Consider the following 13,746-nt stretch of genomic DNA (forward strand, 5'->3'; position numbering starts at 1 on the left):
ACTATACTTAATAATTTACGATTAGCAAAACTTTTACACAAGATTAATAGTTGATTTATTCAAGGTTTTAGTTAAAAGAGGTCTAGGATTCTATTCTTCTTATCCATATTTTTTAAACAATAAATTTGCTACAAAAGGATGTCTGTGACAAATCATTTCTATTAAATAATATGTGATATTGTTTTAAATTTCTATATTCTTCAATACCATTTAAGCACTTGTGTGAAGGTTAGTTAAGTGCAAAGTTGAGGCATCCACGAATTTTTTTCAAAGATTTTGTAAGAAAAGAAGACTTTGTAGCTCTTTGAATCATTTTGTCACAAACAGTATAGTTCCCTTAATAGTTTATACATTTGCTTAGCTTGATGCCTCTATCCATCAAATTAAATATACAAACTAAAGTCAAAATTGAGCCAACAACATGACAAGACCAAATCAAAATGCATAACTCTACCATTTTACCTACATTTGTATAAATTTTGGTAAGGGTAATTGTCTAAATGAAAGCTATATAAAGGGGTTTGAGTTCAGCTTAAGAGGACAACAACATCTCTCCTTTGTTTCAAATATTGGGAAAATGGCCTCTCTAGTTGCTACTCTTTTAGTTGTTTTAGTGTCACTTAGCTTAGCTTCCGAAAGCTCAGCTAATTATCAATACTCATCTTCCCCACCACCAAATGAGTCATACCACCCTTCACCAAAACCTTATAATCCCGCACCAGTTTACAAGTCTCCACCGCCGCCAACTCCAGTTTACAATTCTCCACCACCACCGAAGGAGACATACTACCCTCCCCACACTCTAGTGTACAAGTCGCCGCCACCACCCAAGGAGCCATATTACCCTCCACACACCCCAACCTACAAGTCGCCACCACCACCCAAGGAGCCATATTACCCTCCACACACCCTAACCTACAAGTCGCCACCTCCACCAACTCCCATTTACAAGTCGCCACCACCACCAAAGGAGCAATACTACCCTCCACACACCCCAACCTACAAGTCGCCACCTCTGCCAAATCCTATTTACAAGTCACCACCTCCGCCAAAAGAGCCATACTACCCTCCACACACTCCAGTTTACAAGTCGCCACCTCCATCGACTCTAGTTTATAAGTCTCCACCTCCACCAACTCTTATTTACAAGTCGCCGCCACCACCTAAGGAGCCATACTACCCTCCACACACCCCAATCTATAAGTCGCCACCTCTACCAACTCCCGTTTACAATTCACCACCTCCACCAACTCCAGTCTATAAGTCACCACCACCACCCAAAGAGCCATACTACCCTCCACACAGCCCAGTGTACAAGTCGCCACCTCCACCAACTCCAGTCTATAAGTCACCACCACCACCGAAAGAGCCATTCTACCCTCCACACACCCCAGTGTACAAGTCGCCACCACCACCCAAGGAGCCATACTATCCTCCACATACTCCAGTCTACAAGTCGCCACCTCCACCAACTCCCGTTTACAACTCACCACCACCACCCAAGGAGCCATACTATCCTCCACATACCCCAACCTACAAGTCACCACCTCCACCAACTCCAGTCTACAAGTTGCCACCACCATCCAAGGAGCCATACTACCCTCCACACACCCCGACCTACAAGTCATCACCACCACCCAAGGAGCCATACTACCCTCCGCACACCCCAACCTACAAGTCGCCACCTCCACCACCACCAACTCCAGTCTACAACTCTCCACCACCACCCCACTATCTTTACACCTCTCCCCCTCCTCCCTACCATTACTAAGAAGCGATTTCATTATATCTGAGGTAATTAAACCAAACTAAAACTTTTAATTATGATATGTCTATAGAAGTTGCACAATTTCTTCGTGCAAATCATTAATATAGACCTATGCTGTCTACATCTTATTTGGTTTAGGTTCTATTATATGTTCTCATTCACAATATTATATTCTTATGCAGGAAAGCAGAGTGTTGAGCTAAAAGAAAATAAGCCCAGACAGGAGGCAAAGTGCTTTTGTAGCTTGATTTCATTATATTTATATTTTACTTCTATTTATTTGTGTAATATGTTTGTTCGATCTCCATGCAAAATGCGGAGATTATGAGATGTATAAAATAAGTTATTACTAAATGGTTTTATGTTTTCCCTTCTCTCTACTCTTTCTTTTGGTCCTTTTTCTTATTTTGTCATCCTTATATTGAGTTATTTATAAGTTGAGGCTCTCATCAATTACATTAAATCAGTTGCTATAAAAAATGTGGGTTTTAACCGTCAATAAATTCAATAAAATCTAAGTTACAATAAACTGGAGAATATTAGTAGCTCCAATCTAAGTAACAATTAATCGGGAATGTTAGTAGCTCCGTTGATTAGTTATTTGAACTTTTATCTTTATCACACATTGCAATGACAATTAATGTAAATATTATATCTAACCTCTGGACTTATGCCCACATAATTCCCCAAGTAACCCTTTTGGGGAAATATTTTTCGCAAGCAAAACCCTGTTGAATTTAGTAACTTAAGATTTTTGTATGTAAATCTATAGGTCATCCAAAATACTCCATCGACATTTTCGTTTGAAATAGGCTAAAATAATCTCAAGTTGATTTTCATGCGATTAGTTAATCAAGACCTTATTTAAAATATTTATTAAGTTATTAGTTATTTAACTAATACAAATACATTAAATAATATATGGTTATTTAGAGAAAACTTCCATGCAATTATAATAAGAAACTTCTTAAGAAATGGTCTCGAATTAGATAATTTGGATGGTGACTCTTTTGTTAAAAAAAAATCGAACCAAGTCAAAAATTTATTGCTATTAATTGTGAATTACAATTTGTAGAAGGGGAGCATAACCTAGATATTAATTATGAACAAGATGAGTGTGTAATATAAGTTTTTTTTTTTTCTATTTCAATTCGGTGTTCAGTATTCATATTGGAGTCTCGATTAAAGTCGAATTTGCGTTGGGAAGTCGCACATTAGAGATAAAGCGCTCCCTAACAACGGCAACGACTCCATATCCAAAGGGAATCAAACTCGAGACCTCTAGTCATAAATAATGATTTGTCATAAATTTTTGTGACGAAACCTTTAATACCTTTCCATGTCTTATAGGTGCATGCAGGCAACTTGAGATCGAACTTCAACTTCGTAAACTCTGCTTCATCCGAAGCGAGGAATCACAATTGATTCCGTCGATCGTACGAAAACCGCTTCTTGCTTTTTTGGCTTGACTACACTGCTTGCTTAACACAAGTCTTATTTAACCTTCACGGACCACTTCACTACCCAGCATGCTCCGGCTCGAAAGCAAGAAGCAAGGGCGCAGTTTTTGTATCCAAACTTACACGAATTTAAAGATAAATAATGATTTGTCATAAATTTTCATAAAAAGTAGCGAGAAAAATTATTATCATCCATATCCTCAATTTCGTGGCTAAAATTACCTTATAATTGACACCATGTTATAAAATATTATAGTGTGGATGTCCACTACACCAAGAAGTTACTCTCTCCCATTATCTCCATTACTTTCCTTCATTATGAAGATAACCATAACCTCCAACTTTATAACCATTATTCTTGTAACCTTTCACTTCTATAACCTCCTCCATTATATTCATGTTAATGTCATGTTTATGACTAACCTTTTTTATGCCTCTATGTTACACTATAAATAGAGGCATAAGGGTTCATATTGTATACACTTGAAGACTTGGAATAATAAGAAAAACTCTCATCTCTTGTCTCCCTATTTCTATTATTTTCATCTTCTATATTTCTTATCTTATTTTGCTTTAGTTTTACAACACACCAATTAATTTTTATGGTGTATGAGAAAGCTATGCAGACTAAACATTTTTAATGAACTTTATTTTGTAGACTAAACATTTTTAATGAAATTAGTGACTAAAATTATTTGATAATTGACGTCAATTCATTTTTTTTATGGGAAAGCTTTATAAACAACATATTTGTTAAACATGTGACTCAAGCTTGATGCATTCATTTGAGTACGAAAATATTTTTTGTCACAGAAAGTGCATAATTAATGATGAATTTTCGACCATAACTAAAAAAATCGTTCGTGACCAAAGATTTAATTATAAACCTAAAACCAAATTTAAAGATGATTAAATTTGTGATGTTGGTGCAAAATACACGAATCAAACCCACCTTTAGGTCTAAGAAAATGGTGAGCACTTCTCAACCATTATTCTCCAACTGATTTCATCTCTTCCTCAATTAATTATGCAAATAATCAAAATAGTTTTTTCATTCTGTGTTTGTATTTCGTATTGAAACCCTAATTAAATGTGAATTGCAAACTGCAGGTCAGGTCCCACTGAAGGGTGGAGCTTCCTGCACAACTCATATAGTAACAAAAAATTATAAGAAACCACCACGATAATTATAATACACTTAAAAAAAAAGAAAGAATAGAATTGTCGGTAATAATTCTTGACTAGGTCAATGTAACTAAGATTTGTACTTGTTTATACATCCATATCTTTTAGGAGGATTAGCAATATTAATTTAGCTTAACTAATGGAATCTTTTAAGGACATTAGTAATTTAACCTTTGTCGGTGATTAAGTTATGAATTATGATGCTAATCATTAATTGTTTTTTCAATTAAAATGTCAAATTTAATGGATGAACCAAATGAATTATTAAATAGTAGTTTTTCTTGTTTACTTAAAAATATTTAAGTGAAAAAAGAGTAGGGATGGCGGTGCGGGGCGAGGCGGGTTGAGCTTAATTCGTAAAAAATTAAATCTTCCCTGCCCCGCCTTGCATAACATTTTTTTTCATTTTCACCCCGTCCTGCACAGACTCACTCCGCATGAACCCGTCTCGCATATTTTTTTTAATAATTTATTTTTCTAGTTAAGTTTGATACTAAAAATAAAGTTCATATAAATAAATTCATTTTTTCATTAAGTTGTATTAAAATAATAGGATAGTGACTTAAAATTTTATTTTTTAGAGGTCATTTGGGGCGTCCGGAACCTAAATAAGCCACAAAAAGATAAAAGTGACCAAAATAAGCCACTATTCTAGTAAGTAACTAAAATAGGCTTAGTGGAAGAAAAAAAATTCTATTTTATGCAATATTCCAAACGTTTCCGTTAGTCTCATAACGTGTATGTTTTAATATATAACGGAACTAATTTTTATACCTTGTAAAACGGAACTATTTCTTACACTTTGTAAAGTGTAAGTTTTTCTTACACTAAGTAAAGTGGAAGAAAATCTTACATTTCAAGAAAAGTTACTTTCGCGAAATTCAGAATGACGGGTCTCTTTTATATATATATGCATCAAATTTTACATTTCAAAAGTTCAAATCCCGGATCATGCTTTTTGGAGAATTTGAAATTAAATTTCAAATCATAATTCCAAATTGCATATTTAATTATTAATTATAAATCATGACTTCATATCGTATGCCCAAACACAAGCTAGACACCATCAAATCTATGTTTGTACTGATGAAATAGTGTGGTGTAGATTGTTGCTCGCGAGCCAGTGGAACCGAAATGATGTTGTTTGACATAATATTATTTTTATAATTAGTTTTAATTTACCTAAAGGAAAAATATAAATCTTTCATATTTGACTAATTCTTTGATTGTTGGAGTAAAAAATTTTGGACTCTCTTATAGATTGAGATTCAGCATTTCTTCTCACTTTACGTTATACACAATGTACAGATAAAGTAACTTTTCTTAAAGTGTAAGATTTTCTTCCATTTTATAAAGTGTAAGAAAAGCTTACACTTTACAAATTGTAAGAAATAGTTCCGTTTTATAAAGTGTAAAAAATAGTTCCATTATATGTTAAAATATACACGTTATGAGGCTAACGGAAAACGTTTGGAATATTGCATAAAACAAATTTGTTTGTCCCGCTAAGCCTATTTTGGTTACTTACTAGAATAGTGGCCTATTTTGATCACTTTTATCTTTTTGTGGCTTATTTAGGTTCCGGACTCTCATTTGGGAAACATGTAAGAATTGGAATTATATTTTATTGAGCCATTTTCATTTACTATCTTGAATATTTAGTAGCTTTAAAGAAATTATCTTAATAAATAATGTTCTATCACTCTTATAACATGTAAAAAAATTTAAAATTAAGTTTAAACCTACATAAAATCACATTTACCCGCAACTCGCCCCCGCATTAGTTTTAAAAAAACCAACTTCAACCTGCCCTGCATCCCACACGCCCCGCACAACCTTAAACCCGCCCCACTCCGAATCCGCCCCGCCCCATTTTCATCCCTAAAAAAAGGCACTTTATTGGTTTATTGTTCTCTCCTCTGTCCGAAGTTATGTGATACTGTTCAACTTAATACAAAGCTTGTGAAAAAAATAGATTTTATTTATTTAATTTAGATAATAAACAATAATATTATTAACAAAATTTATCTATAATTATTGATTTAATTGCGGAAATATTTTATCACCAACATGACTTATAATTTAGACTCTTTAAAAGTGAATTTTGTATTTTTCAGGTCACTTAATTTAGATTCATGTGGTGTGTTCAATTGATTCGACCGTCACACTTATTACAAGTCAAATATATTTTCACAAATGAGCCATGCTAAAATGTTTGAGATTAATAGTACTGATGGTTACCTTTTCCCTTGAACTAGCAAATTATTATTCACTTATTAACTTGTTGAGTGAATTCTAAACTATTCAACAGCAAATCCTAACAAAACTTAACATCAAATATTATTTAATAAATAATCTATTCTTATAACAAATATTAGTGCGGGATCAGAGGTGAATTCAGACCTGAAGGTAGATAACATATAGCATCCTATTCATAGAGGAAAACTATACTTAATTATTTACAATTAGCAAAATTTCTACACAAGATTAATTAGATTCGTATAGTTGATTTATTCAAGGTTTTAGTTAGAAGAGGTCTAGGATTCTATTCTTCTTATCCATATTTATTAAACAATAAATTTTCTATTAAAGGATGTCTGTGACAAATCATTTCTATTAAATATGTGATATAATTTCTATATTCTTCAATACCATTTAAGCACTTGTGTGAAGGTTAGTTAAGTGAAAAGTTGAGGCATCCACGAATTTTTTTCAAAGATTCTGTAAGAAAAGAAGACTTTGTAGCTCTTTGAATCATTTTGTCACAAACAGTATAGTTCCCTTAATAGGATGCCTCTATCCATCAAATTAAATATACAAACTAAAGTCAAAATTGAGCCAACAACATGACAAGACCAAATCAAAATGCATAACTCTACCATATTACCTACATTTGTATAAATTTTGGTAAGGGTAATTGTCTAAATGAAAGCTATATAAAGGGGTTTGAGTTCAGCTTAAGAGGACAACAATTTCTCTTCTTTGTTTCAAATATGGGGAAAATGGCCTCTCTAGTTGTCACTCTTTTAGTGGTTTTAGTGTCACTTAGCTTAGCTTCCGAAAGCTCAGCTAATTATCAATACTCATATCCTCCACCACCAACGAAGCCATACCACCCTTCACCAACACCTTATCATCCCGCATCAATTTACTAGTCTCCACCACCGCCAACTCTGATTTACAATTCTCCACCACCACCGAAGTAGACATACTTCCCTCCACACACTCCAGTGTACAAGTTGCCACCACCACCCAAGGAACCATACTACCCTCCACACACCCCAACTTACAAGTCGCCACCTCCACCAACTCCTATTTACAAGTCTCCACTGCCGCCAATTCCGGTTTACAATTCTCCACCACCACCGACGGAGCCATACTACCCTCCACACACTCCAGTGTACAAGTCGCCACCACCTCCGACGCCAATTTACAAGTCGCCACCACCACCCAAGGAGCCATACTACCCTCCACACACCCCAACCTACAAGTCACCATCTCCATCAACTCCTTTTTACAAGTCTTCACCGCTGCCAACTTCGGTTTACAATTCTCCACCCCCACCAAAGTGTTAGGGTTTTGCCCTGATTTTCTTTCCTTATTTGAAGTTTATTTATTTCCTTAAAGAAAAGTCAAGTATTACCATAAATACTTGAACTTTTTCTGAAAGGAAAATATAATTTTCTTCCATATTTGGTTTATTCTTTCCTTAGAGGAATAGTTTGGAGATCTATAAATTGAAGATCCCTATTCTCATAGCATAACATAATAGAATCCACAATGTAGTCGTTTAGTGAGTTTTGTTTATGGGGAGATTTAATCTCTCAACAGTTATAATATTTTTCTTTTAAATTAGTTTTCATATTAATAATATTATGTTTTAGTATCGCTTTATTTGTCATCTAATTTATCACCATCTTGATTGCAATTGTAAGCTTCCGCATGACGCCCTAATCACCCTTCAGAACCCAAAACAAAGGAGACTACTACCTTCCCCACACTCCATTGTACAAGTCGCCACCACCACCCGACACCAATTTACAAGTCACCACCACCACCGAAGGAGCCATACAACCTTTCACACACCCCAACCTACAAGTCTCCACCTCCACCAACTCCCATTTACAAGTCGCCACCACCACCAAATGAGCCATACTACCCTCCACGCACTTCAGTTTACAAGTCGCCACCTCCACCGACTCCAGTTTATAAGTCTCCACCTCCACCAACTCCTGTTTACAAGTCGCCACCACCACCTAAGGAGCCATACTACCCTCCCCACACCCTAATCTATAAGTCACCACCTCCACCAACTCCAGTCTATAAGTCACCACCACCACCCAAAGAGCCATACTACCCTCCACACAGCCCAGTGTACAAGTCGCCACCTCCACCAACTCCTATTTACAAGTTGCCACCACCACCAAATTAGCCATACTATACTCCACACACTCCAGTCTACAAGTCGCCACCTCCACCAACTCCCGATTACAAGTCACCACCACCACCCAAGGAGCCATACTATTTTCCACATACCCCAACCTACAAGTCACCACCTCCACCAACTCCAGTTTACAAGTCGCCACCACCACCCAAGGATCTATACTACCCTCCACACACCCCGACTTACAAGTCGCCACCACCACCCAAGGAGCCATACTACCCTCCACATACCCCAACCTACAAGTCGCCACCTCCACCAACTCCCGTTTACAACTTTCCACCGCCACCAACTCCAGTCTACAAGTCTCCACCACCACCCCATTATCTATACACCTCTCCCCCTCCTCCCTACCATTATTAAGAAGAGATTTCATTATATCTGAGATAATAAAACCAAACTAAATTTTTTAATTATAATATGTCTATAGAAGTTGCACAATTTCTTCGTACAAATCATTAATATAGACCTATGCTGTCTACATCTTATTTTGTTTAGGTTCTATATATGTTCTCATTCACATATCATATTCTTATGCAGGAAGGCAGAATGTTGAGCTACAAGAAAATAAGCCCACACAGGAGGCAAATTACTTTTGTAGCTTCATTTTGTATAAGTTATTGTTTGTATATATTATATTTATATTTTACTTCTATTTCTTTGTGTATGTTTGTTCGATCTCCTTGCAAAATGCGGAGATTATGAGATGTATAAAATAAGTTATTACTATACGGTTTTATGTTTTCCCCTCTCTCTACTCTTTCTTTTGGTCCTTTTTCTTATTTTGGCATCCTTATATTGAGTTATTTATAAGTTGAGGCTCTCATCAGTTACATTAAATCAGTTGTTATAAAAATTGTGGGTTTTATTCATCAATAAATTTAATGATAAGATACAATAAAATTTAAGTTACAATCAATTGAGAATATTAGTAGCTCCAATCTAAATAACAATCAATCGGGAATATTAGTAGCTTCAATTAGTTCTTGAATTGACCATCGTGAGGAGAAAAATTACCGAATTACATTTCTTTATATAAAATTTTATAAAGGAAAAAGTAAATGCACCCACACAAATTATTGAAATTAAATATTATTACTTGTCCTATTTCTCTTATCTTGATTATTAGTTTTCAGGGATGAAAATTTAATTGTTACACCTTTCACTTTTTAAAAAAATAAATAGAGAATGAACAACCAACTTCTTTGGTATCTGATTGTGGTTGTTCAAGGCATATTATAACGATTAAATTTTCGTTTTTGAAAAATAATAATCAATAAAAGAAAAATATCAATAAATAATAATATTTAATTTTATTTATTTGTGCAGGATTTAACAATATTTATAAAATTTTATACTAAAATGTGTAATTTTGTTTTTTTTTTCTCTCCATGACTATCAACTCAAAAGTTTTATTTCCTGAATTGATGGAATACTTGTTGGAAGTTTACCACGAATGCAAAGTCAAGTTTTGATCACATTCGAGGAGGTATAAAATGACTCACCACTTGGTGGCAAAATTTTTTGTATGCAGAAGACTGGCAAATCACTATTGAATACTCTTTTATATAGGCATCAACTATGCTAGGGTTTGAGATATTTGGTCTCCTTGCCATTCTAGCCGACTTTGGACTTGAGAAACATGAGTTGGACTGGGCCAGACTTGTAAGCTTAACGGATTAACTTAAATTTAATTACACTTTATTTAAATCATAAAATTTGTAACTTATTATTATTCTAACTTTATTATAAACAATTTTTTTTTTGAACAAAAAAATGAAGAAACAAAATAGAACATAAGATCTCGATCGTTGGACAAATATTTGTCTATAAATATATGTCTGTACTAATTATTGACTAGGTCAATGTAGCTAAGGTTTGTACTTGTTTAGCTTAACTAATGGAATCTTATATGGAGTTTAGTAATTTTACCTTTGTCGGTGATTAAGTTATACAGATGATTAATTATTTTTCTAATTAGAAAGTCAAAGTCATTAATGGATGAACCAAGAATCGTCCATGTATTTGAATACTTTCTCCGTCTCCTTTTAGTTGTCATGGTTTTCTTTCTTAGAGTCAAATAATAAGAACTTTGACTAATATTTTACGGTGTATTTTTTCATCATATTGATATGCAAAAAATTACAATTTATAGTATTTTTCGTATAGTTTTTGAATATCTAAATTTTTAGTTTAAAATATCAAATTAATGTAATTTAATTTAACTTTAAAAATTAGTCAAATTAACTTTCGAAAAGCGCAACACAACAACTAAAACGGGACGGCTTCTTCTCTTCTTCTTTTATTATAAACATTTAACTAATGAAAAAAGAAGCACGTATTTAGTTTGGTAGGTAGAGAAAGGATAAATATATATATATATATATAAAAGAGGAAGTAAATGAGTATAATAATTTGAGAAAATGAAAGAAGGTGATGTAATGGTGCAAATCAATAATGTTAATTATTTATTCAAAGTTTAAAAACATAAAAGTGAAAAGTATAAAGCCTTGAACTGACTCGATTCATTTAATTCTATTTCTTAAGACAATTCGTATTTTCAAAATTTTAAGAGAACTACAAAAAGAACTATAAATTCCGACATTTAAAACTAACATAAGCGTTATTAGAATGACCTTATCTAACACACATTTGTATTAGTCGTGCTCAAATACAGATACTAAACAATAGATAAATTATGCAATGGAGTAATTAAACTATAATTATATATTAAGTAATTAAATCAAATCATGTAATTTAATTAATTATACTACCAAAATATTAACTTCAGCGATACGAAGTAACATAATGTACCTTTAAAGTTTCACAAAATTCAATTAGTTTTTGAGGTTGATTCTTGAAATTTAGGAATTATTTTCAAGTGATTTGAGTACATTGAAGTACCTAAGTCAAAACCTTTTCAAAAACTCTCAATAAAGTCTAAAATAAAGTAATTTTTTATTTCTATCATGACCTGTATTCTACCCTTTGTGTTCCCATGATGATTAACTAAGATACAAAAAATCATATAATTTTTTCAATATTGAGCTACATAATCCGTGGATTTTTCCCCCCTCTATTCCCACCTAAAACTAAAAAGAAAGAACAACATTAATTGCTTTATTTGGTAATGAAAGTGGGTCACATTTTTCTATAGATCATTAAACTCTTTAACATTACAATAATCTATCATTTGTCTTCATATGATATATATGTATTATTGTTTTCAATTTCTCTAAATTTCTAAACTATTTAAGCACTTAGGTAATTAAAGGTTAGTTCATCAATCAGAATCCACAAAAAATATTATTCCTTTCGTTTAATATTAGTTGATCGTCTTACTAAAAATAGTTGTCACACATTAGTTGTCCACCTTACTAAATCAAGAAAGCAATAATTAATTTTTTCCTATATTATCCTTGCAATTAATTCCTTTTGAAAGTATTCACATTTATTTGTAAAATTTCCAAGTAGTTTTCTAGAGGTGAATTAATAAAATTATCTAGTTAATAAAAATGACCAACTAATATGGGATGGAAAGTAATAAAATTCTTCAAATATTTAGTGTAACAAAAAAAAAAAAGAAAAAAAAAAGCAGAGTACACTGATTTTTGTAACTAAAAATCGTGCGAAGTTGAGGGATGCACGCATTTTTTTCAAAGATTCTGTATGTATGTAATGTAAAAGCTTGGAAGAAAAAGAAGACTTTGTAGCTCTTTGAATTATTGCATCACAAGATGTAAAGAAAATAGTATGGTTGCCTTAATTGTTTATACATTTTTGCTTAGCTTGCAGCCTCTATCCAATAAACTAAAGGCAAATTGATCCAACAACATGACAAAACCAATTATCAAAATGCATAAAAACTCTTAACATTTTACCTACATTTTATGTCAATCTTGGTAAGGGTAATTGTCGAAATGAAAGCTATATAAAGGGATTTGAGTGAAGCTTAAGAGCACAACAACTTCTCTTCTTCGTTTCAAATATGGGGAAAATGGCCTCTCTTGTTGCTACTCTTTTAGTTGTTTTAGTGTCACTTAGCTTACCTTCCGAAAGCTCAACTAATTATCAATACTCATCTCCCCCACCACCAAAGAAGCCATACCACCCTTCACCAACACCTTATCATCCCGCACTAGTTTACAAATCACCACCACCACCAACTCCAGTTTACAAGTTACCACCACCACCACCCATGGAGCCATACTATCCTCCACACACCCCAGTTTACAAGTCTCCACCTCCCCCAACTCCGGTTTACAAGTCACCACCAAAACCGGTGAAGCCTTACCATCCTGCACCAGTTTATAAGTCACCACCACCCCCTACACCTGTTTACAAGTCACCACCACCCCCTACACCTGTTTACAAGTCACCACCACCACTAGTGAAGCCATACCATCCTGCACCAGTATACAAGTCCCCACCACCACCAACTCCAGTTTACAAGTCACCACCTCCCCCAACACCTGTTTACAAGTCACCACCACCAGTGACGCCATACCATCCTGCACCAATATACAAGTCTCCACCACCACCGACTCCAGTTTACAAGTCACCACTACCCCCAACATCTGTTTACAAGTCACCACCACCACCAGTGAAGCCATACCATCCTGCACCAGTATACAAGTCTCCACTACCACCAACTCCAGTTTACAAGTCACCACCACCACCAGTGAAGCCATACCATCCTGCACCAGTATACGAGTCTCCACCACCCCCAACTCCAGTTTACACGTCACCACCACCACCAGTGAAGCCATACCATCCTGCACCAGTATACAAGTCTCCACCACCACCTACTCCCGTTTACAAATCACCACCACCACCAGTGAAGCCATACCATCCTGCACCAGTATACAAGTCTCCACCACCCCCAACTCCCG

The 13,746-nt window shown here is 34.4% G+C and overlaps 3 protein-coding genes across 3 annotated transcripts in view; all 3 read left to right on the forward strand.

Moving 5' to 3' along the window:
* LOC125849836 (extensin-3-like) overlaps positions 1-13,746 on the forward strand; it is a 61,010-nt gene that overhangs the window by 5,907 nt on the left and 41,357 nt on the right. Inside the window, exons 2-3 of the mRNA XM_049529804.1 lie at positions 532-1,485; positions 1,684-1,794. Coding sequence (XP_049385761.1) covers positions 532-1,485; positions 1,684-1,771 — 1,042 coding nt within the window. The 3' untranslated portion in view covers positions 1,772-1,794. The remainder of the gene's footprint in view (positions 1-531; positions 1,486-1,683; positions 1,795-13,746) is intronic.
* On the forward strand, positions 7,407-9,217 carry LOC125849837 (extensin-3-like). Its single transcript, XM_049529805.1, has 4 exons — positions 7,407-7,445; positions 7,620-7,981; positions 8,428-8,785; positions 8,879-9,217. The coding sequence occupies exons 1-4, from the start codon at positions 7,407-7,409 to the stop codon at positions 9,215-9,217; spliced, it is 1,098 nt and encodes a 365-aa protein (XP_049385762.1).
* Positions 12,843-13,746, forward strand: part of LOC125849838 (uncharacterized) — an 11,429-nt gene continuing 10,525 nt past the window's right edge. Inside the window, exon 1 of the mRNA XM_049529806.1 lies at positions 12,843-13,715. Within this exon, the coding sequence (XP_049385763.1) occupies positions 12,843-13,715 (873 nt within the window). The remainder of the gene's footprint in view (positions 13,716-13,746) is intronic.

The sequence above is a fragment of the Solanum stenotomum genome, unplaced genomic scaffold, assembly GCF_019186545.1.
Source record: "Solanum stenotomum isolate F172 unplaced genomic scaffold, ASM1918654v1 scaffold11127, whole genome shotgun sequence".
NCBI lineage: Eukaryota > Viridiplantae > Streptophyta > Magnoliopsida > Solanales > Solanaceae > Solanum > Solanum stenotomum.

Bases quoted from the DNA above. Each gene is read 5' to 3' on its own strand.
- LOC125849837 (XM_049529805.1), top strand. From the start codon at position 7,407: ATGGGGAAAATGGCCTCTCTAGTTGTCACTCTTTTAGTG. The intron at 7,982-8,427 runs GTGTTAGGGTTT...CCATTGTACAAG, and splicing joins AATTCTCCACCCCCACCAAA to TCGCCACCACCACCCGACAC. The intron at 8,786-8,878 runs GTGTACAAGTCG...CCAGTCTACAAG, and splicing joins ACTACCCTCCACACAGCCCA to TCGCCACCTCCACCAACTCC.